The following is a 22877-nucleotide window of genomic DNA, read 5'->3' as shown; positions in this document are numbered from 1 at the left end:
CACCACTTACTAGCCATGTGTCCCTAGACAAGTTACTTAATGTCTACGTGCCTCCTTTTCCTCATCTGTAAAGTGGGAATTAATAATAGTACCTATCTATTATGATGATTTGAAAAGCAAATATAAAGTGCTTTGAATAGTACTTGACCACATAAATGTTATGTGTCACTTAAATAAGTAAATAAATAATGCTTTAGATATCATTTACTGTTATCACCCATCTTTGATAAAGGCAAAATTTTCAAATCTGATGTCCAAATAAAATAGAAATCTAAGTTTTTAGGATTGTTATCCAAATTTGGCATAAATCTCCCTTCATTCCAACCTTCAGCCTATTCCCTTCCTCATGCTATTCTTTCTCCACCAAGCCAGTCACATGTGAACATGTGTGCCTTGCACTATGTTGACTGTTCTTAACACTTCCCTCTCAGCAGAACAAGAAAAGCAAGATTGAGAGATGAAACTCTTAGGTAATAGAGTCAACAGCACTGTTCACGTCTACCTAGAGCAAAGGCAAGGTAAGCAGACAGTATTTCCTTCAGTGAAAACCCAGAGCACATCTCATTCCTGTGGTGAGGGTTTTAGCACGAATAGTACCCATTTCATGATGCATAATGACCTGCTACCAAACTTTCCATTGACTAGTTGGTTAAGCTACTTAACCTCATTTTTTGCCTCTGATTCCTCATCTGTAAACTGGAGGTTAATAGACTATGCTGTGAGTTAATACATATAAATGAGTTAATACATATAAAGCGCCTACACATGCATGGTTAAAGCAAGAAATATCATAAATATGAGCTATTATTATTTTGTAGGAACAAGTCATTTCCATTTGAGCATTGCCTTTCCTTTAGAGCTTGTTGCAAATAACTATATAACTAAGAAAAAAGGTGAGATGGGGGCGGGAGTTGGAAGCCGAGGGACCACGAAAGAAGCTGACAATCTCGCAGAAGGGCAAAATCTGTCCTAAAACCCCCAGAATAAACTTTAGCATGGTAATCGGAGCAGAATCCCAGTGGACAGCAACTTCCATACAAAGCCGCTAACATCTGAAACGGGGTCTTCAGAATCCAGCGGCAGGAGACATTGCGATACTGACAAGCTACAAGAGGGGCCTCAGCACAGGTGCTACTCCTCTAAATGCCCCAAGAGTTGGTTCGGCGACCTCTAAGCTCGGAGAGACGCCTTCACCCTGTGATGTGTGTCTATGCTTCTCCACTGCGCGGCTCCAGCAGCGGTACCGAGCAACAGTTGGCAATCTCACCAGTCGCACAGGAGACCAGAAGCCGTCGCCGCTGCGGGCTCGGAGAACCAGCACCCCTCTGCGGCTCGGGGGCGTGGCTCGCGCGGAGGCCCCACCCGGCCATCTCCATTGGCTGCGGCTGTCCGGGGGCGGGGTGAGCGCACAGGGGTCCGAGACCGCGCAGCTCCGCGTGAACGCGGGTCCACGCGGAGGAGAAGCCCAGGTGGGTGAAGAGCAAGAGTCGGTGCCAGGGAAGCCCTGTCTGGGGGCCATGGAGGGAGAGGTGAGGCTGCCGCCCGGGGAGTCCTGCCGAGAAGGTGAGCGCCTGCCCCGAGCCCAGGGACCTGGCGTCTGGCTAGCGATGAGACCAGGCGGGCGGCCTCGGGTAGTTGCGGAGACAGGAAAGATATACACCAACTCCTAATGCATTCGTTCACGCATTTATTCATTCAGCCAGCCTGGCAACGATTTATTAGTGCCTACAATATGCCAGACTCTGTGGGAAAGCCTGAGTCAGTCGAACAAAACATACGTGGCTCCCATTCTGGTCCGGAAAGCAGATCCATGTAAATTACAGCGTGCTGAGTCTTGTGAAGGCAATACTCAGGATGCTTTGGGAATACTCCCATGTCTCTCCTAAGGTCGACGCTCCCACTGACTCAGACTCACTTCCAGAGTCCACAGTCGACGTCGCCCCGTGGGCAGAGGGCGTGCCCAGGGACTTGGCCGGAGTCCCGTGTTGCGCCCGGAGCTGGCTGCGCGAGGGTCAGACACGGTGGAAGGTCAGGCGCTAAGGAGCGTGCTGGGCCTGCCTGGGCCGCCACCCAAATCTCTCCTCTTCGAGATGAAAACGTCTCCTGCCCCATTAGTCGGACTCGTTGTTCTGTCAACTTCTTTTTGGGCTGCTTAAAGAAAGAGCCTGATGGGAAAGGAGACGGGAACTGGTCTCACTCAGTCTTTTGTAGGTTTCTCACTGCTTGCTGGGCTGGGGTTTCAGCTTCTACCGGAGCCCAGGTATTTACAACACTGGCAGGCTTTCCACAGTCACTAGAGACAAATGAGCCCGGATAAAAGTAGAACCTAGGGACTGAAATGAGGGTAAGGGGATGCCACGGGAAAGGTGTGTATCAAACTGAAATGACTGTTTTCACAGTGTCAAGGGGAAAACCAGTTTTTAATTTATCTGATGGCGTAAAGACGAAGAGGACAGTGAGGAGCGTGACAAGAATTATACCTTTCCAAACTTGCTGGTTTTCTCTCCTCTTGGCCCCTCCAGCTTATTCTATGATGTAGAAAGTTAAAAAAATAATAAGTCAGTGAACTAGTCAAAAGTCAAAACTATCCCGTGCGAGAGAAGGGACACACACACAAAAAAAGAGAAAATGCCTGAACAATTCACAAACTTTAAAAGCTGAAATTTTGGAAGTGGTTACTAAGGTAGCTGAATCTAGATTTCCTAGAAAGTTAGGTTGTGTGACCTTTGTCAAAATAATTCATAAAGCAGTAAGTCAGAATGTTACTAATCCATCCACCATTGTTTACCCAAGGATCTATAAGGAGGGTGTGTGAGTTACAGGAACTTGTTTGAACTTCAGATGTTTTTCCTGCTTTCCTGATACATTTAGTTCCAACAAGAAATGTTCAAGCTCAATACTTAATAACCTGTGATTAATTGTGGTAATTGTGTGAGAGACTGGTGGGAAAGACTTCAGAGAACTCAGAATCCACATTACCAGTAGTGGTGGAAAGAGAGCTTTGGCATCAGACATCTCAGCTATGATTCAGCCTCCTTGAGTCTTTCCTCATTCATAAATTGAGAGTAATTCCTACAGTTTACAGTTATAAGGAATAGATGCAGGTGGGATTACATATGAAGCACACAGTTCAGATTCTGACATGGAGTGAAGACTCAGTTTTTAATTTATTCATTCAAATAACAAGAGATCCATGTACCAGGCACTGGCTTAGGGGCTAATACAAAGGAATTTTCAAGATAATCTGGCCCTAGATTTTAGGACCATGTCTTTTCTCCCAAGCAGCTTACTGTCTAGATAACAGATAATATTCAAGAAACAAATGAATAAAAAAGGATAAGAATGGTGAGTGTCATGGATAATGTATTGAGAGAATTGTGATGTTCAGACTGGATACTCAAGGAAGGCCCATTAGAGGAAGTAGCATGTGAGCTGAGACCCAAATGACGAAGAGTCCATCATGAGATCTGAGGATAGAGCATTCCAGCTGGACTTCCATGAAGAAAAGGTTAACCCCACAGTGTGGCTTTTACTTTTAAAACCATAGATACTTCAAAAGGCCTTGTAATCCGAAATTGTCTCAAAAACTAAATTTAAACATATATGAGGGGTTTTTATTTAGATTTCTTATATGTCACCAAGCCTACAGATCTGAATTTATTCCAACAACCAATAGAGCTTTATTAACATGAATATATGACACCATGAAAATAGACTGTAAAAAATATACCCATCACCTGTGAAGCACCAACTGCATGAAGATCATGGGCCAGGGAACTCAAAGGACAAAAAGACTGGGCTTTAAGGAAGACAAACATGTATATTCCGGTATATCTTCTTAAGAGTTCTGACCTGGCTTGGCATTAGGGTCAGTAAGTTGGAGGTTGAGAGAGATCCAATGGTTTTCGAAGTTTTCTTTGTCTGAGTGAGCCATTTTCCCAGGGTGCAGCCAGCTAGCAGAGTGAAAAATGACATGGTTGGTATTTAGAGATGATTCAGGCTGTCTTCATGATTTTGAACGAAGAAAACTAAGAAAGTTTAAAAGCTTAAAAATAAATTGTTTTTCCAGCCTTTCATAGATTTCCTAAGTGCAGAAATTCAAAAGTGTTTAAAGATAGTAAAACAATCTCTACTAAAGGTTGTTTAGAAAACAATACGCTATTAATTATTTAGTTTAATATTTAATATGAGTTATACACAATTGTTTTTTTAAATCTTGATATAAATACATGTTTATTGAGATATTATTCTTTAGGTTCCCTTCCTGCATCTTTAGTCTTCAAACATTTTTTTTTTTAATTTCAAGGGGATTTTATCTTAACAATTTAGTAACTTTGGTAATATACAGATTGTAAAGTGTGAAAACAGCAGTTTATGTAGGAAATCTGATGGTTAATAGTCTTAGAGTAATTGGCTTCCAAACACACTGATGGTAGGAAGGTCTTGTTTAGAGATACAAGATTTTTTTTAACTTTATTTTAATCAACAGTATCTTTTCAATATTATTTTGGTTAATTGAAATAATAGGCTCCTTCCCCAGCCCTATCAGAGTTGATATGTAGATATGTCAAATGTATTCAAAATTATTCTTATTCTGCTTCAAATTTTCTCTAAGTTATTTTTCACTCCCATTCTGCTCCTCTTATTCTTGTTCATTTGTTTCTCTCACCTGTTCACCTGCCTTGTTGATCACTATCTCGCGGGTTCCTAGAACAGGGCCTACCTACCTAGCACACAGGAAGTGCTCAATAAGAATTTGCTTAGTGTTAAACATATGAATGACTAACATAGTGCCTTGCATGGTAGGTGTTCAACAACTATTTTCTTGGGCGAATGAATGAAATAGCTGTACAAATACAATGCTATTATAAAGCTACAATTAAACTGTAAGAAGAAGTTTGTTTGATTGGCAGTATTCAATAGGACGATATGATGGGACATGGCTGAAAGGTTTTTTAGATTGGGAAGCCAGAGAAGGCCTTCGTAAGGAGTTGGTATTTTAAATGAGAGCTCAGTGCCGAGAAGAAGTGAGCTATGCCTGCCACTACTCCACAACTCAGGCTAAGTAAGGACTATGTAAAAGCTTTACGGTGAGAAGGAACTTAGCCTATTAAAGGAACAGGAAAAAAAAAACAAGAACAAAACAAAAAAAAATAGTAGGTTATAAAATGAGGTTACAGAGGTAGTTGGTGGCAAGATTCTTTAGGCCCTTTTCAACCATTGTGGGAATTTTGGATTTTTTCTGAATAAGAAGGGAAGCCATTATAGAATTTTGAAAGGTGAAATGACAAGATTGGACCTACTTATTTAAAGGCTCATTTCACCTGATCTTGTCTCCTACTACCCTTTAATTTCATCTCTCACCCCAGCCAGCTTGGCTGATTACAGTTCCTTCTAACCCTCAAGCAAATTTCTACCTCAGGATTTTTGCATTTGCTTTTAGCAGAGAAGTTTTTCCATTTAATGTTTTTTTGTTGTTGTTTAAATATTCCTTTATGCTTCTTTTACTGCTTTCCATGGCACTCAGCATATTATGCAGTTATTAGTTCACTTGTCTTATTTCCCCTCATTAAAATGAATGCGAGAAAGCAGGAATTTTCTTTTGTTCACTGTTGTATCCCCAACTCTTTGAAAATACCTGACAGAGAATAGATATTTAATAAATATTTGTTGAATCAATGAGTGAAAAGACTAGTGTTGTTTCAGAAAGGGAGGGGGAAAGAGAGAAGGCTACAATATAGTGTCAGAGGTGTACAAGCTTCAAAGCATGTAAAGCTTTTAAAAGAGTACAGGATTAGCAGTTTAGATTTTGTTATAATTGCAAGAAAAATTTATGGGGACAGGGATTAAGCAGAGAAGTGACAAAATCTGATTCATACTGGCTGATATCTGGAGAATAAGTTATAGGGGACATAAAGAGGTTTTATTCATTCTTTTCCTTGCTGATATGAATAGGCAGGTATATCAGTCAGCTATTGCTACATAAGACTTAGTGGCTAAAACAACAATCATATATTCTTGCTTATATGTCTGTACTTCAGCTGATGGTCGACTGATCTGGACTAGGTTCACTTGATGTCTCTGCGTCAGGCTACATGTTTACCTTGGTTTGGGCTCCTTCATGTTCCCAGATCACCCCAGGTGTTTTCATTCTGGAAGCTCAGTCTGAAGGGGTGTGAGCTACTCAGAGAAGCCTATTCTTGACAAACACAGAGGTGCAAGAGAGGACACGTAACATATGACCACATTTGGAGCTTCTCTCATATCACCTCTGCTGATGTCCCATGGGCTACCAACTCACTTCCTTCCCAGCATCAGGGGGAAAATATTCTGCCTGCATCATGAGGGTAAGGGAATGACTATTTGCTGAGTAATAATACAAACTAACATATAGAATAAACAGTGAGACAGTGATTTTCTCACACTAATATCTTGCAGTGACTTCTTGGAAACCAGATATCCTACTTTGTATAATAAACTGGATAATTTAAATTATAATTTCCTATAAGTAAATTGTACTTAAAAAATATTCAAAGCATTTCATCTTTGTGTAAACATTAATAATAATTTTCAACTGGCTATGTTTGTACTTTATGTTTTTACTTTTCTGAAATAGAAAGAATACTAGCCTGGGTTATTTGCCCTGATTTTGGCAGTTACATGACTTTAGCAAGTCACTTAATATTTTGGCATCAGTTTCTTTAAAATGTCTTCCAACTATGAGTGCCTTTGAGTTTAGAGCTGGTCCATCAGCAACATTCATGAGCTAATCAGGATTGTCAGTAAATTACTCTGGGAGCAAAGATAGCTTATAATCAAATCACCAAATTATAGAAGGCATATTCAGAACCATCAAGTCATTTTTAAGATGAAGAACTTAAAACTGAAAGAGTGATTACTCAACTTGTCCATGATTATAGATAGTAATAGAGCTTAAAGGGAAAGTTAAATAATCCAAAGGAAATGTAACATTTTTAAGTTGCATGTAACTAAACATTCACACCTATACATAGAAGATAGGTATTAAGTCAAACCATATGAAACTGTTATTTTTGTAGGGTCAAAAATTGTCAAATATAAATTATATATGGTTCAACATAATTGAGAACATTAGCAGTACTGTTTGTAAAAACAAAAAAAACAAAAACTCTATAAAATGCCCAAATGTTTACCAACTATAAAATAGAAAAATTAATTGTGAGATAGTAACACAGGGGAATTCTGTAGAATAGCGGCGGGGGGTGGAGAGGGGAGGGGACTAAACCCTATGCATCTACAAAGCCATATGCATCTCCATAGATAACTCTCAAAAACAAGCAAGTCACTAAAGAGTACGTACTGTATGGTTACATTTTTATATGTGCAACAAGAGCAAAACTAAATAGTTCACTATTTGAAGATGTAATTGTATAGGAAAAATAACCTCTTTTAAAGTAAAGGAATGTTAAGCAGAAAACTAGGGTAGTTGTTACCTCCGAGGCATGTTTTATTTCTTAAATTGGGTGGTTGATTCATTGGTGTATTGAATTATTTTTCTTTATAATTGAACATATTTTCTAAATATCAATTATTCAATATTTAGAAAAATAAATAATGAAAACATCAAAAGAAGTAATGTATGCTGCCTGCTGGCAAGAATATAAATTGGTATAGTCACTTTATGGGCCCAGCACTCTTACGCTGTGCAACTCTGCTATCTGGTATAGTCACTTTAGAGGGCTATTGACAATGTTTATTAAAATGAGAAATAATGAATATAATAGATTTTTCTTTTTCTGTGTTTAATATGAAATCTGGATTAAGCTCTCTGTATAATTACTTTGCTTACTCAAATCTTAAAAAGTCAACTGATTTTGAGATCTTTCTGATTCCTCCGAAACACTCCAAAGTCCCCGCCCACGCACTGACTTCACAGTCTCTCCCCTTCTGTGCCGCACTCCACACCCACTAACCAACTCACCATTCACTCCCTTCCTCCCTCACTTCCTCCTTTAGTCATATCTGCTTCAGGCTCTCTCCTTAACATGAACCCAAAACATAAAACAATTTAAGTTCTAAGGTCAGTAATTAGACAAGATTTTTATTATTTTTCCTGCCATAAAACATGCAGCATTAATGTCTGCCAGTTACAATGAGAACTTACAAAATACAACAAAGATCGTTTGCTCTCCCTTATCACCCTTTGCCCCCACACCCCCTAAAATGTTGGAAACATTTTGCTCTGTCAACAGCTTAGAAAGAATATTGTTTCACTGGAATGAGATCCACCCACACTGTTTTCAGAGATGCAGTTTTGGAATGGTTATGTTAACTACATAGTAAGCGACACTAACACAGCCATGGAATTCACTGAAGTCGAGTCAGATGTTTTCTCAGGAAGTAACGTAATTGAAATTCTTACTATAAAAATTACTTTCCATTCTTAGGGGTTAGATGAGATGAATAGTGCCTAGACTTTCATGCAAACTCTCTCATATTTAAATGATGACAACTAAAGAAATTTAAAAAATTTTTAAGAACCCGTGTGGGCCACAGTCAACATGTCCACAGGCCTGTGGATCGCCTACTGGGGACTTGCTTTAATGTGTCAAAACCAGTGTCTCAATACTGTCCACTCAGGTTTCTTTTTATTGCCAAAAGGGAGTAAACATGAATGCAACTCCCCTTCGTTTGTTGACATTTGCTTCCTTTTTTCCAGGCTACGTGCTGTCGCTGGTTTGTCCAAACTCCTCCCAGGCTTGGTGTGAGATCACAAATGTGTCACGGCTGCTGGCTTCTCCTGTCCTCTACAGGGACCTGAATTCCAGCCTAACCAACTTGAGCATTTCTGCAAATGTGGAAGACAAATACAGTCTTTATGTGGGCCTGGCACTGGCAGTAAGTTCCAGTATTTTTATTGGCTCCAGCTTTATATTGAAGAAGAAGGGGCTCTTGCAACTGGCCAACAAGGGCATTACTAGAGCTGGTAAGAAACAGATGCAACTAAGGAATTCAAGTTTCTAACTGCAGAAATAATCCTACTGTTAGATTATAATGCTATAATAATAATATTTTACAGTCTCTATTTATCTTAGCCTCTATCTTCATTCTTAACAATTCTCTTCTCAGCAGTTTATAGGAATTGAACCAGCTGTGTCACCTTTACAGAGAGACTAAAATTCTTGCTTCATGAGGTTGGAGTGTGATATGGGTTCTTCTTTCAAAGCTTTAGTCTGCAATTTCAGGATTCAGAGTCAGATCATGCTACTGTCCTGTGTGAAACCCATCAGTGGCTTTTCTTTGCATTCAGAATACAATCTAAACATCTTTCCACAGACTCTGGCCTCCTGCATTAAATGGCTCCTGCTACCTCCCAGCTTCATCTTCTGCTACATTCCCAGTTGCCTATTTTTCTGGTTCCTTGGCTATAACAAGTTCTTTCCCACCTCAAGGTTGTTTCTCTTGGGCTGGAGCTCCCTTCTCCCTGCCCTTTATTTGGCTGACTCATCCTTGAGATCTCAGATTAAATATTGCCTGAGAAAGGCTCTCATTGACCATCCTTCCTGGGCAAGTCTCCCTCACCACCACACTGTTATACTCTGTCATTGTGCTAATGATTTCCTTCATTGTACCTGGAATAATTTGTCATTGTACATTTATTGTTTATTTATGTGTTGTTACAGGTTTACTTGTTTATTGATAGTGATTCACAAGAACAGGAATCTTCCCTAGGATAGTGTTTGGCACTCAGTAAATACTTGTTAAATCAATAAGTGGATAGCAATAGAGTTAGGTTGCTATTAACAGTGACATTTCACATGTTGAGTAGCTCTGCTTGACTATCCTTTATTAACTATGAATTTCCTATCATAGTTATCAAGAATAATATCATAAAATAACTCAGTATTATTCTAAGGTTCATATGGGAAATTAAGCAACTATGAATTGTGTAAACAAGCTTATAAGAGAGTACTATTAAGGGAAGATTTGCACTATCAGAAAATAAAACATGATATAATACCATCTTAATTAAAACAGTTTAGTAATGGCTTTTTAAAACATAGACCAAATAATTAAAGATAGTTGAAAACTTATAAGGTAACCCAAAACCATACAATTTAATGTGTGATTTTTTTAAACTGCCATTTAAATCCACTGAAGAAAGAATGAACTATTCAATCAAAAGTATTTAGACAATTGGCAAAAATTAGAGGAGAAAAATATAAAAGTTCTACTTTGTACCACTCATCAAAATAAATTCGACATAGTTTAGAATTAAATTTAAAATGAAATATTTAAAAAAAAAAACTAAAAGAAGGCCTTTTATGCATAAATATAAAGGAAGAATATATTCTAAGGAAGATATTATCTGGATTGACAAAAAATCCTATACAGAAACACCTTTAACTGAAAGTAAAAAGGAAATGACATATGGGGAAGAAATTTCAAAATATATGAAAAAGGGTAGTTAAAATCCACCACATGTAAAGAGCAACTATAGTCAATAAGAAAAGATTAGTCCCCTAGCAGAAAATTGGCAAAGCACGTAAACAACAAATACATAAATTAAGAAATGCAAGTGGCCCACAAACATACATAAATAAATGTTATTTCATCCAAAGAGATACCAACTATATAACAATAAGCTCCTAGGTTGCTGCCTACCATTTTAACAAAGTATTTGTTTTTCCTTTAAAAGATAATCCTCTATGTTAGTAAGAGACTTTGGGAAATAAATAGCCCTTCCAAACATTGCTAGAGGCAGTATAAATGGGTACAAATGTTTCTGAGAGCAATTTGAGAAAGCTTAAAAATCTTAATGTCTTAAAACCTAGTAATTCTGCTTTTAGAAATTTATCTTAATAAGTGAACAAGGATGTCACCTGGATTTACATACCAGGATATTTAAGAGTTTTATATAATGAGAACAATACTAGAAACATTATATATATTATATATGTACATATATTATATATATTATATATGTACATATATAATATATATTTTATATATATATAATATATATATGGTCTCTTACAGGTTAAATAATAATGTTATGCCAGATTTTGGTATATTCAACTATTAAGGACATGAAAAAGTATTTGTGATATATTATTAAGTTTTTAAAGACAGATTATAAGATCATATTGTAATATGATTCTAATTTGCAAATTTTATAAGGAGAAAATCCTAAATATAGTTAACTACCTTATGAGATAACCTTTACAACTAATATATCCAGCTTAGCTTAACCATAATAATTAGAAAGGTCAAATTCATAGGGTTAAGTATATTAAAATTGATAAGAAAATTCAATTTTTTATAGCAAACATAACAATGATTTAAGGTCTCAGATTACAGGAGCAGGAAGATAACCATAGGAAACTATAGGAAAGCTTTCTGTCCTTTTCAGAAGACAAAACACAAATTTAATTTTGTGATGCCAAAATAGAGAACGAAGTCCAGCTGTCTAATTCTCATTACTCTCTGACTGTCCATAATCTCAAAAGTTCTTAAGTCAACCATCTTCTTCCCTTTAAGGTCCTCATTAGATATTAATGTAATTTATGGTTTTGTGTCTTTAATTTTAACTGTTGCTGAAACAAAGTATTTAGAACTTATAATACTCTATATGCACACCTCTGAATGGCATATAGTGATGATTAAATAAACTTCTTCTGCAAATGAAAAAACTTACTTTCTGTAGAAATCAAAGTCAACCAAAAGAAAATGTTAGAAGATCTTTGGAAATGACCAAATAAATAAGCTGAAAGACTACATGTACTGACGCGGCCTTAAGTCGGGCCTTTTCCAGTCATATTCCAGTACCTTTCCTAGATGGCAGTTCTTCAAACTTTCTTCCTCCACTTTAGAACTTAATTTTAATTTTTATTATTTTCCCAGGACAAGGTGGACATTCTTACCTCAAGGAATGGCTCTGGTGGGCAGGATTACTCTCAAGTAAGTCCCTAATGCTGAGAATAGTATTTGCTTATTAAATGATAAATAAATTACATGGAACTGTTCAACATTAATTAATTTATCTTCCTGATGAGGATGGCATTTAAGTCTAGAAACTTTTGTGTAGCTATAATATATTGTCTTATATGTAAACTAAGTCATATATTTAGAATTAATTTTTACCCTCCCTCCCCTACCCCCATGTTCTCAATATTGTCTTAGAATGCAAGGAAAAAAGTTAACCTTTGGAATATTATATTTTGTCACAGACTTCTTCTCTTATATTCTTTTCTCCATAATGATTGAGGAAAATGCTTTCTTTCCACATTTTCCCAGCTCCTAATTCGAATCTGTGACTATTCTAACTGCCTGTTTTTTAAGGAATGGGTACATTTTCCTGGCCGAGACCAAAACATGGATAAATTAAAGTCACTCTGGCTGCATAGCACTAAACAAATGAAGAGAAGATGAAGGTCGTCAGCATCGACCTTGCTCCTAGACTTGCCCAGAGGATTAAATAAGACTCCGTAGGATGTGAAAGCACTTTCTAAATGCTAAGGTGCTGTCCAAAGAGAAGGCAGTGTTATCTCCCTCCTAACACCTCTGAATTTTCTTAATTCCAAACCTAAAACTTCCAAAGAAAGTTTGTAGTTTCACAGCACTTGCTAGTCGTCTCCTTCTGCAGCCAGAATCCTTAAAACTTTCATTTATTTTCCCATACGAATTAATGCATTTCAGTATTTGTGAGATTCTGTTATAAGAAGGAATTGGAATACTTTTCTTAAATAAGTGGTGGATCTTCAAGAGACAATGAATAAAAATAACTTATATACTCTTTTAGTTTGTAAGGTGTTTTCATATCTGTTTTATTACTTCATTTGAATAAAAGTTGACAAGGACTGTAAGAGGAATATTCTAGATAGATTTTTAGGTGATTCATTCTCTCCCTCCCTCCCTCTTTCCCTCTCTCTCTCTTCCCCTTCCCTTCCCTCCCTCCTCTTACTTGAATCTCCCCACCTTGTGCCCACACAAGAGAATGAAAATATAAGGATAATATAATATTGCTATATTTAGAATTTCATTCTCATCATGTACAAAGTTTATAACAGTACTGAAGAGAGAAAAGTATAAGTCTTCGACATTAGAGGTTGTGTCCCATGACAAACATCCAGTACTTATTATGAAATCAGTATTTTCCTGGAAAGCTGTCTACAAAGATAAAAATATAAAGTATTCAAGAAAGCTTAATATACTAAGAAAACTGCCATTGCTCTTCTGAGAGCAGTTTCCTAATTGTCCTGTTCTATAAGTTCCTATTTGTTATATGACGTCTTCCTGAGGCCCAGTACTCCTGTAGACTTGACTGGGAGCATGGAGTAGGGGCGTAGTAGCCAGAGGCAGAAAGAAAATATGTGCTCGTGTCTTTTATCAGGTCAGAAGCTCTCTCTCTACCATAAGTTTGCTTGGTGTAGTTTCCCAGTGTGAAGTATGACATTCTGTTGCAAGTGTTCAGTTGTTACCTGTGAAAATAATATGTCCCCAAAACAAGAGCCCAGATTTAAAGGGCTTTTTCCTCACTCTAGAAATTATCTGCATCGCGGTATGTCACAAAAGTGTAGAGTTCCTCAGTTAAGAAAGGGATTGCTGGAGCACATCCTTACGACTTTAAAACAGCTGCTTAGGTCTTCTTGGGCTACGAAGATAGTGCAATTCAGAGATGCCTGACCTCTACTGCCTCGCATGTGTCATGTTTTTCCCTTCTGACAACTATTAATACTGCTGCTTGCTTTCCAGTGGGAGCAGGAGAGGCTGCAAATTTTGCAGCTTATGCTTTTGCACCAGCCACCTTAGTCACCCCGCTGGGCGCACTGAGTGTTCTCATAAGGTACGTGAGCAATAAGGAGCTTGGTCTCTATAGGGATTTTAAAACCGTGATAAACTTAACCCACAAGAAATATATTACTAAGCATATCTCAAAACAGAATTTTAAAAATCACAAAAATAATTCGAGAAGACTATACAGCAGAAATAAGAAATAGATTGTCTTATTGTTATTTAGAAAAACCTGTAAGAGTGAGCCTGGTTTTCTACTAACATAAAGTAATTGTGCGTTGTATTTGTGATAATTCAATGAAGCCTAACATTATATTTTCTCTCTTACCTGAACAAATTGACACAACCCTTTTAATCCTTTCTGTTGTCATAGTGGTTAATGACCACTGCTATCAGAGAACTTTAAAAAAGCGTCGTGTTTGGGTTAAATTTCAACTTCCACTAAATGTCTTGCTGGAAGTCCGCTGGATACTTCTGTTTGGAGATCTCTTCATTTCTTTTAGTAATGGAAGCAGGAATACTTTCCCCATTCATTGAGTGTGGATTTAATTTTTCTGAGTTGGGGCCTTCTTATGATCTCAAATGCATGTGTCCAATGTGTCCATGAACTCTTATTTTGTAGCTAAGCAACCGTTCTGTTTGTTGTCTTTTTGCTTTCCTTTTATCTCAGTTCATTATCAAACTAATACAAAGCCGATGACTATGCCTACCCACCTCTTTTCACCTTTGTAAGATTGTTGTGAGAATTCAATAAGTTAATACACAATAAAGCACTAGAACACTACGCGGTAAGTGACAGAAGCAGTTTTCGTTGAAACTGCAATCCTCATGAGTAGCCACACGAAGGCGATTCTTGGAAAGCACCTGGTAACTGACCACAGTCTTGGGTGCAAATGAGTACCGGTAATGCCAGGGCATCAGCGGAAGGAGTCTAGTGTGCAAGAACCACAGCAGATTTGCTGGTAAAGCAATGGGAAGGCAAAGACTAGTGTCCATGTGGTGCCAATCTGGAACTTCCTGAGGCCATGGCAACCAAAGTAGTGAGAGCTTGGATGGGTAAAACTACCAGGGCAGTAGCAACTAGTAAGGGAATATTTCAATATTTTGACAACCCATGTGAGCATATTTGCATGTACTAGCTAAACATCAGCCTTGAGCCGAATAATTCTTTAGGCATATATCTTTCTTTGAAGTTTTCATGAGCATCTGTATTCTAAACATATCATGCCGTAAGATGTAAAAGATGGGAAAATTTAAAAATAAATTGAGTAGGACCGCTTATAAAGTCATGGGAAGATTAAAGGGGTACAGAATATCTATTATAACTCTTTACATATAAAAGCAATTAGCAAATTTGATTGACCATCTTTCCTAAGCTTTCAAATTAATCAGGTTTTTCAGTGTCACATTCAAATCAGCATATTCAAATTGGTTGAGTGGAATACAGAGTGGAATGTCCCACTTTGTATAACTGTAGAGCTGATGGAATCAGAAGGTAATTGAACAAGAGTGATTTTATTTTCTTCTCCCAACAGTGCAATATTGTCTTCCTATTTTTTAAATGAGCACTTGAATATTCATGGGAAAATAGGCTGCATATTAAGTATATTGGGGTCAACCGTGATGGTTATCCATGCCCCACAAGAAGAGGAAGTTGCTTCTTTGCATGAGATGGAAATGAAATTAAGAGACCCAGGTCTGTGATTCAACCAAAAGAAACCCTTACTCAAATCAAATCCTGCTCCACTTTCTATCCTCATCAAATGAATTTGTAGCTATATTGTAATAGGCTTCCTACAAGCCAAGCTGTGGGTTGTGAGATATAGTAAGGTTTCGCCGAGTATGACAAGTCTTGACACAACTTATTTTTGTGTCAGTGCTTCCTGTCTACGCAATGAAAGGAAGAAATGAGGATATGAGAGGTAAAAGATTTATACTCCAACCCAAACTTTAGCCGCTCACTCCCTCTGAAAATAAAAAGTCAATCAGAAGAAATCTGCCATATTTCATAGTGTTATCTACGAGATTCAAATGACATGTTTGTGAAAGTCCATTGTAAAATATCTAGAGACATGCAGTAAAGTGTTGCGTTTTTTTAATTTAATCTCACCTCTCTTTCTAAAACACCTATGCTGCTAAACTAACTAATAACATTTCACAAAGACATGATCCTCTGAGCATTTTCTGAAGTCTAATTCTTTTCTCTTCCTAACAGGATTCATTTCTTTTGCTGTGATTGTAACTGTGATCACCTTGGTGCTGATTTTGATCGTGGCTCCCAAGAAGGGACAGACCAACATACTAGTGTACATTTCAATCTGTTCATTGATTGGAGCATTTTCTGTTTCTTCTGTCAAGGGCTTGGGAATTGCTATTAAGGAACTATTGGAATGGAAGCCAGTTTACAAGCATCCACTGGTCTTTGTTTTGCTGGTTGTACTTGTGCTTTCAGTGACAACACAGATTAACTATCTCAACAAGGCACTGGACACTTTTAATACATCTCTTGTGTCTCCCATTTATTACGTGTTCTTCACATCCATGGTAGTGACTTGCTCTGCCATCTTATTCCAAGAATGGTATGGCATGAAAGCTGGAGATATTATCGGGACCCTGAGTGGGTTCTTCACCATTATCAATGGCATCTTCCTTCTACATGCTTTTAAAAACACCAACATCACTTGGAGTGACCTGACATCCACTAAGAAAGAAGTCCTCTCTCTGAATGGCAGTGAAGACAAATATGTCTTACTGGAGAATATGGAATCTTCAGCCTCAGGATATGAGGATGACGTTACCTTATTTAGCAGGACCGAAGATCGAAGTCTCAGCAGGCACTGAATTTTAACCAATGTGAGACACTTGAAGAGGAGGAATACCTAATTTTTGGTAGAACTATTAGGAAAGTTGACATTTCTAAAGTTCTAACTTTTAGATGTGAGGCCAAATAGAAATGCTTTCATTTTTGGCCATCGAATTTGAAAATCAAGGATTTGATCTCCTCCCAAAGACTTTTACTGTTTCTTGTTTCTACAGACTTGAAATATTCCTTAAATAAAAAAAAGCCAGGATTAGATGAGTCTCAGAATAATCTCTTTCTTTTGGTCACAATATACTTGGCTCTGCCGGGTGGTTTTTCATTTCTTTGGTTGCTATTCTTAGTCTCGCAGTAATTAATAGATAAATTCAACTGTGTGCTAATAAACCAAGTATCAATCATTATTTGATGAGTCTTAGTTTCAAATTATTGAAACTAAGAAGTGAGCTTACTAATGCTTTTCCTTCCTGTTCCACAACTTCTTTTATCTAAACTAGATAGCTAAAGGGTAGAGCCTTAAAGAAATAGGCCTGCTTTGGAAATCTGCTCCTTGGTGTGTCAAAATGCAAAGATGTGATCCCATGAAGGACTTATGAATTATAATTTATTGGCATATCATTGAAATTTATTACCAATTAAAAGGGGGAGAACGGAGGAGGGAAATACTGTATACCTTAGGTAAGTGAAACAGAATTTTTTTCTTTTAACAAAAGCAAACAAATGACTATGTTCACAGGTTTTTGTTTTTTTGTTGTTGTTGTTGTTGTTTGTTTGTTTTTTTTAACTCAAACTCGAACAACATAAGACTGAACTGAGTTACTGGAGGAGTCCAAGCAAATTCAGTTCTGGAATTCCTCATATTCATTTTGTTCGTTTCTTTTACTATTATTTCCAAGGTCATTTTTCTTGTTGTCCTAGAGATTTTTGTAAAGTAATTGCTACATTATTTTAGGATTATATTGTACACTTCAATTTTTCTCAAATGTTTAATCCCCAGAGGGTGGGTTATCCACAAACCATTTGGAAACAAACAGAAACATCTTTGTGAAAAACTTGAATGAGTTATCATAATTGTTCTCTTGAAATTTGACACTTTCATGCTTGTGAAGGAAATCATTAGTTCCAAACCTTTGTAAAAATATACATACCTACCACAGTCAGTGGTAGGTTGTCTTTTTCTCTTGAATTTCATCCTGACCATGTTTTCCGTACATTTTATTGGTCAGTGTTTTGGGAAGGGGAGTTAACTTTTTAGAAAACAAAATACTAAGACCTCAGGGACTGCCACAGGGAAACACCTTTTGCTTATTAAAATGTACATAAAATTTTCCTGTCTCCAAGTGCATGGCATGTATAACATTTCTGGTGGCCTTTAATGTTTATTGACAAATTTCTCATCACTCATTGATTTAATTAAAAAGAAGAAATTAACTATCTTATTTCTAGAGTAAACTTATTTCTCTCAAAACAAAACAAAAATCCTAACTAACAAATTGTGACATTCAGAAAACAAAAACTTTTCTGGTTAATTGAATTTTTCTGTTCTAACATCAAATGTTAGTTAGTTGGTTTGTTTGTTGTTTATAATCTAGCTCAAGTCTATCCATAAATTCTGTTAATCAAAATTCGATTAAACTGACTTTGTCATTTCCCCAGTTCTGTTGAATTGTGACTGATGTTCACAGTGATGATCTGAGATAACTGCCAATTCCTAAAGTGCTGTTATAGTCTCTTCAGCATAGTTTAGTGTCGAGCGCAAGTCAATGCATTCTAAATTTTTAAAAACTGATAATCCATGGAAGATACATGGGTTGGTACCTCAGGTCAAATATATGTTTACTCTGTTGATTGCTGTTTAACTTTAATTGTATATCAGGTATATAAGCTATGAATACAAATTTGTAGGAAAAGATACTGTGTGAAAAATGTAGAAATTCTCTTAAAGTTTTTCTTTTTCTGTTGAAAACTATTGGTTTCTCCATGACACCTTCTTGGTGAGGAAATTAATGGCATCCGATACCTGAGGCTGTGAATGTTAGTGTCGGGTAGTTCTTAAATGTCACCTGTTATAAAGTTTTTACCTTGGTGTACTGTGCCCAGGTCGAAGGTTCTTAGAATACAAGAACTCGTGTGTATCCTGGATTGGAAAATGAATTGGTGTTGACACATATGCTTAGAAGAAAGGCTGAGAAATATTTAATGAGTTGAAATATGTTGAGAAACAATGAAATATTTGAAAAAAGTCTAAAAATTCCTGATAGGCATCTGCATTGAAAAAATCAAAATGTTATTGCAGATCTCAAACTTAGGGTAATTTTCCCCAGTATAAAGATATTGTCTAAGGAGGAATAAAATGCTGGATTCCTGTGTTCTAACTAACCATGTTAGTCTTATCTGGTATTTCACATATGTACGTATTTTAATATGTACACTTTCTTTATCTCACATAGATGATATCTTAAAATTTATTATGTGACTCTCTGCACATATATCATTAAGGATTATAAAGTTGTCCTCACACAGCCAAACTGAAAGCTTTTCCTAATTCTGTAAACATAATAGTTTTATTTTATTTTTTTTATTTATAATTTGATTCCTAAGTCAATGGTTAGTTCAGATTGCAGAATGTACATAAAACCCTTCAAATTTAGCAGCATGAAATTAACATCTTTGTTTTAAGAGTACTAAATCAAACACCTAGAAATACCCTACATCATGCCTGATATATGAGGTATTTAATAAAATTCAGTCCTCTTTAAATCAACACTTTAATTGTTATAGTCTTATTACTAGGCAGGTAAGGACCATAAGTTGCCAGTTTTCATATGTTCTTTATCTTTTCTCAATTTGTGTCACTTAAGCTCATTTTAAATAATCTAAGTGAAAATTCCATCATACTATCCCAAAACAAATTAATGCAAAATGATTTCATCAGAAATATTTTATTTTAATAAAACTAATAAAACTGAACTAACTGCAATCTTCACATATAAATAAAACTTTCTGGAAAAGTAATTTATATGAATATATGTGAAATGTTCTCAAATATTTTGAATAAACTGTGGTCATGATATTTTCTATTTTTCAAATGTTCATGGATACTGTTCATTTTTAAAAGTTTGCAAATTTTAAATTAATGTTTCTGTATATTTTCATTTGCAATAAAATGATGTAGTTTAATTATTCTTGTTGAAGTTCAATTTTTAGTTTTTTGAAGTTAAGTTTATATAATGGCAAAAATATCCCAACTTTGTTTTGAGATTTAAAAGAAAGTTTCCATTACTTGCAGATGACATATTAAATATGGAGAACTCTAAAGATTCCACCAAAAAACTGTGAGAATTGATCAATGAATTTAGTAAAGTAGTAGAATACAAAATTAATATTCAGAAGTTAGTTGCATTTTTATATACCAATGATGAACTTTCAGAAAGAGAAATTAAGAAAACAATCCCACTTACAACTGCATCATAAACAATAAAATACTTAGGAATCAAACTAACCAAGGAGGTAAAAGACCTGTTCTCAGAAAATTATAAGTCATTGAAAAAAGAAATTGAAGAAGATATAAATAAATGGAAGTATATACTGTGTTCATGGGTAGGAAGAATCAACATCATTAAAATGGCCGTACTATCCCAAGCAATCTATAGATTCAATGCAATCCCTATCAAAATACCAATGGCATTTTTCAGAGAGCTAGAATAAATAATCTTAAAATTTATATGGAACCATAAAAGATCCCAAATAGCCACAGTAATCTTGAGAACAAAGTTGGAGGTATCATACTACTTGATATCAAACCATACTACAAGGATACAGTAATCAAAAAAGCATGGAACTGGCATAAAAATAGATACATTGATCAATGGAACAGAATAGAGAGCCCACGTCTATACGCTCACTGAATATGTGACAAAGGAGGCAAGAATATACAATGGGGTAAAGACATTCTCTTCGATAAATGGTTTGGAAAAAATTGGATGGATACATACAAAAAATTAAACTGGATCATCTTCTTACACCATACAAGAATAGACTCAAAATGGATTAAAGACTTAAATGTAAGACCCCGAACCATAAAACTTTTAGAAGAAAACATAGTCAGTAATCTCTTCGATATTGCTACTAGTAATTTCTTTTCAGATATATCTCCTTGAGCAAGGGAAACAAAACAAAAATAAACAAATGGGAGTTCACTAAACTAAAAAGTTTTTGAAAAGGAAAGGGAAACCATCAACAAGATGAAAAGACAACTGACTGAATGGAAGAAGATATTCGTTTATGATACATTGAATAAGGGGTTCTTCATATATCCAAAAAAAAAAATCCAATTAAAAATGGCAGAAGACATGAATAGGTATTTCTCCAAAGAGGAAATACAGATGGCCAATAGACATATGAAAAGATGCTCAAGGTCACTAATGGTCAGAGAAATGCAAATTAAAACCACAATGAGATAGCACTTCACACCTGTCAGAATGGCTATCATCAATAAATCAAAGAACAAGTGTTGCAAGGATGTGGAGAAAAGGGAACCTTTGTACACTATTGGTGGGACAGTCATTATTGGAAAACAGTCTGGAGGTTCCTCAAAAAATTAAAAATAGATCTACCTTTTGACCTAGCAATTACACCTCTGGTATTTACCCAAAGAAAACCAAAACAATAATTCATAAAAATCTATGCACCCCTATGTTCATAGCAGCACTATTTACAATAGCTAAGCTATGGAAGCAACCTAAATGCCCATCAACAGACAATTGGATAAAGAAGTTATGGTTCATATATACAATGGAATATTACTCAGCCATTAAAACAATGAAATCCTATCATTTGCAATGACATGGATGGATGTAGGGGTTATTATGCTGAGTGAAATAAGTCAGACAGAGCTCTCCTCAGTTCAGAGATTTAAAGAAGAGGGAGAGGGAGAAGGAGAAGGAGAAAGAAGAGGAGGAGAGGAAGAGGAGAAGTTGAAGGGAAAGAAAACATTATAAAAATATTTGGTAACTCTGCATTACATCATAATGTATATTTACAAATGCTCGGCAAATTTCCTTCTAGCCCTGGTGTAACCAAGCTTCTCTTCATGTACAGACCACATTGTCATTACTTCATCAATTTTCCCCATTTTGATTTGAATTCATGTTTGAGAACAAGTCTCCATTGTTTCTATGGAAATGAACTGTCTAGGGTACAAAAAAGGTCTCTTTCTTACCTGTGTCCCATGCCCCCTCTTTCCTCTCATTTTATAAATGAAGAAACGAATATAGTATGTATGCACTTCCCTAAATCTCGTAGTTAACTTAGGGCCAGAGTGAGAACCAAAATCCAAGACTCCCAATACTCAAAACTACTCAGTCCATGGGTGTAGGTCTGTCTAAGGAGGGCTTGAAAACAACACATCTATCTCAGCAGAGTTAGAACGAACTACAGTTTTTGCCAGCAAACTGTTTTTACGTATACTACATATTTCAACCCCCTGACTTCAGTGTACAGGAAACCTCTAAGAGGTAAGCTTAGGTTACAGAACCTTAAATTGTACTTATAACAATCAGCAACATATTTTTCCCAACTGAAAGCTTTGGTTGGTCATGGAAGCTGACTATCTGAGCTATACTTTGTTTTTAAATAATTATTAATTTTTAATTACAATTGACATACAATATTATATTAGTTTCAACATAGTGATTAAACATCTATTTAGCTTACAAAGTTATCACCCAATAAGTCTAGGACCCATCTGACACTATATATACTTTATACAGTATTAGTAATTATATTCCTTATGGTGTACTTAACATACCCATGTGACTATTTTATAACTACCAATTTATCTTCTTAATCCCTTTCCCTTTTTCATTCACCTCACCCTAGTGCCCCTCCTATCTGGCAACCATCAAAATGTCCTCTGTACATGAGTTTGTTTCTGTTTTGTTTATCTTGTCTCTAGATTCCACATGCAAGTGAAATTATATGGTATTTGTCTTTCTCTGTCTGACTTATTTCACTCAGCATAATACCTCCGAGGTACATCCATGTTATTGCATTTGGCAAGATTTCATTCTTTTTTATGGCTGAGTAATATTGTATATACGTACCATCTCATTTTTTATACAATCGTCTATTGAAAAACAAATTCCTTTCATATTTTGGTTATTGTAAATAATGATGTGATAAACATATGGTTGCATATGTCTTTTCAAGTTAGTATTTTGGAGTTTTCTCAGATAAATACCCAGAAGTGGAATTACTAGGTCCTTCTTTCTCTCTTGTTTTAAAG

The 22877-nt window shown here is 36.1% G+C and overlaps 1 protein-coding gene across 3 annotated transcripts; it reads left to right on the top strand.

The window, feature by feature from the left end:
- Nucleotides 1-1402: 1402 nt before the first annotated feature.
- On the top strand, nucleotides 1403-19585 carry NIPAL1 (NIPA like domain containing 1). 3 transcript variants are annotated; one of them, XM_016161205.2, is made up of 7 exons: nucleotides 1440-1563; nucleotides 6132-6347; nucleotides 8699-8965; nucleotides 11884-11940; nucleotides 13735-13825; nucleotides 15309-15469; nucleotides 15989-19585. In XM_016161205.2, exons 2-7 carry the CDS (start codon nucleotides 6239-6241, stop codon nucleotides 16612-16614), a joined length of 1311 nt encoding a protein of 436 aa, XP_016016691.2. In that variant the 5' UTR covers nucleotides 1440-1563; nucleotides 6132-6238; the 3' UTR covers nucleotides 16615-19585. The 3 variants fall into 3 exon arrangements, with proteins under 3 accessions (XP_016016692.2, XP_016016693.2, XP_016016691.2); XM_016161206.2 differs by lacking the exon at nucleotides 6132-6347 and having other exon boundaries at nucleotides 1403-1563; XM_016161207.2 differs by lacking the exons at nucleotides 13735-13825; nucleotides 15309-15469 and having other exon boundaries at nucleotides 1439-1563.
- The last annotated feature ends 3292 nt before the right edge of the window (nucleotides 19586-22877 follow it).

The sequence above is a fragment of the Rousettus aegyptiacus genome, unplaced genomic scaffold, assembly GCF_014176215.1.
Source record: "Rousettus aegyptiacus isolate mRouAeg1 unplaced genomic scaffold, mRouAeg1.p scaffold_m13_p_10, whole genome shotgun sequence".
Lineage (NCBI taxonomy): Eukaryota > Metazoa > Chordata > Mammalia > Chiroptera > Pteropodidae > Rousettus > Rousettus aegyptiacus.
The sequence above is the reverse complement of the archived record's forward strand: the minus strand, read 5'-3'. Positions and strand labels throughout refer to the sequence as shown.

Bases quoted from the DNA above. Each gene is read 5' to 3' on its own strand.
- NIPAL1 (XM_016161205.2), top strand. From the start codon at position 6,239: ATGACCACATTTGGAGCTTCTCTCATATCACCTCTGCTGATGTCCCAT. The intron at 13,826-15,308 runs GTACGTGAGCAA...TTCTCCCAACAG, and splicing joins GCACTGAGTGTTCTCATAAG to TGCAATATTGTCTTCCTATT. The intron at 15,470-15,988 runs GTCTGTGATTCA...TCTTCCTAACAG, and splicing joins AATGAAATTAAGAGACCCAG to GATTCATTTCTTTTGCTGTG.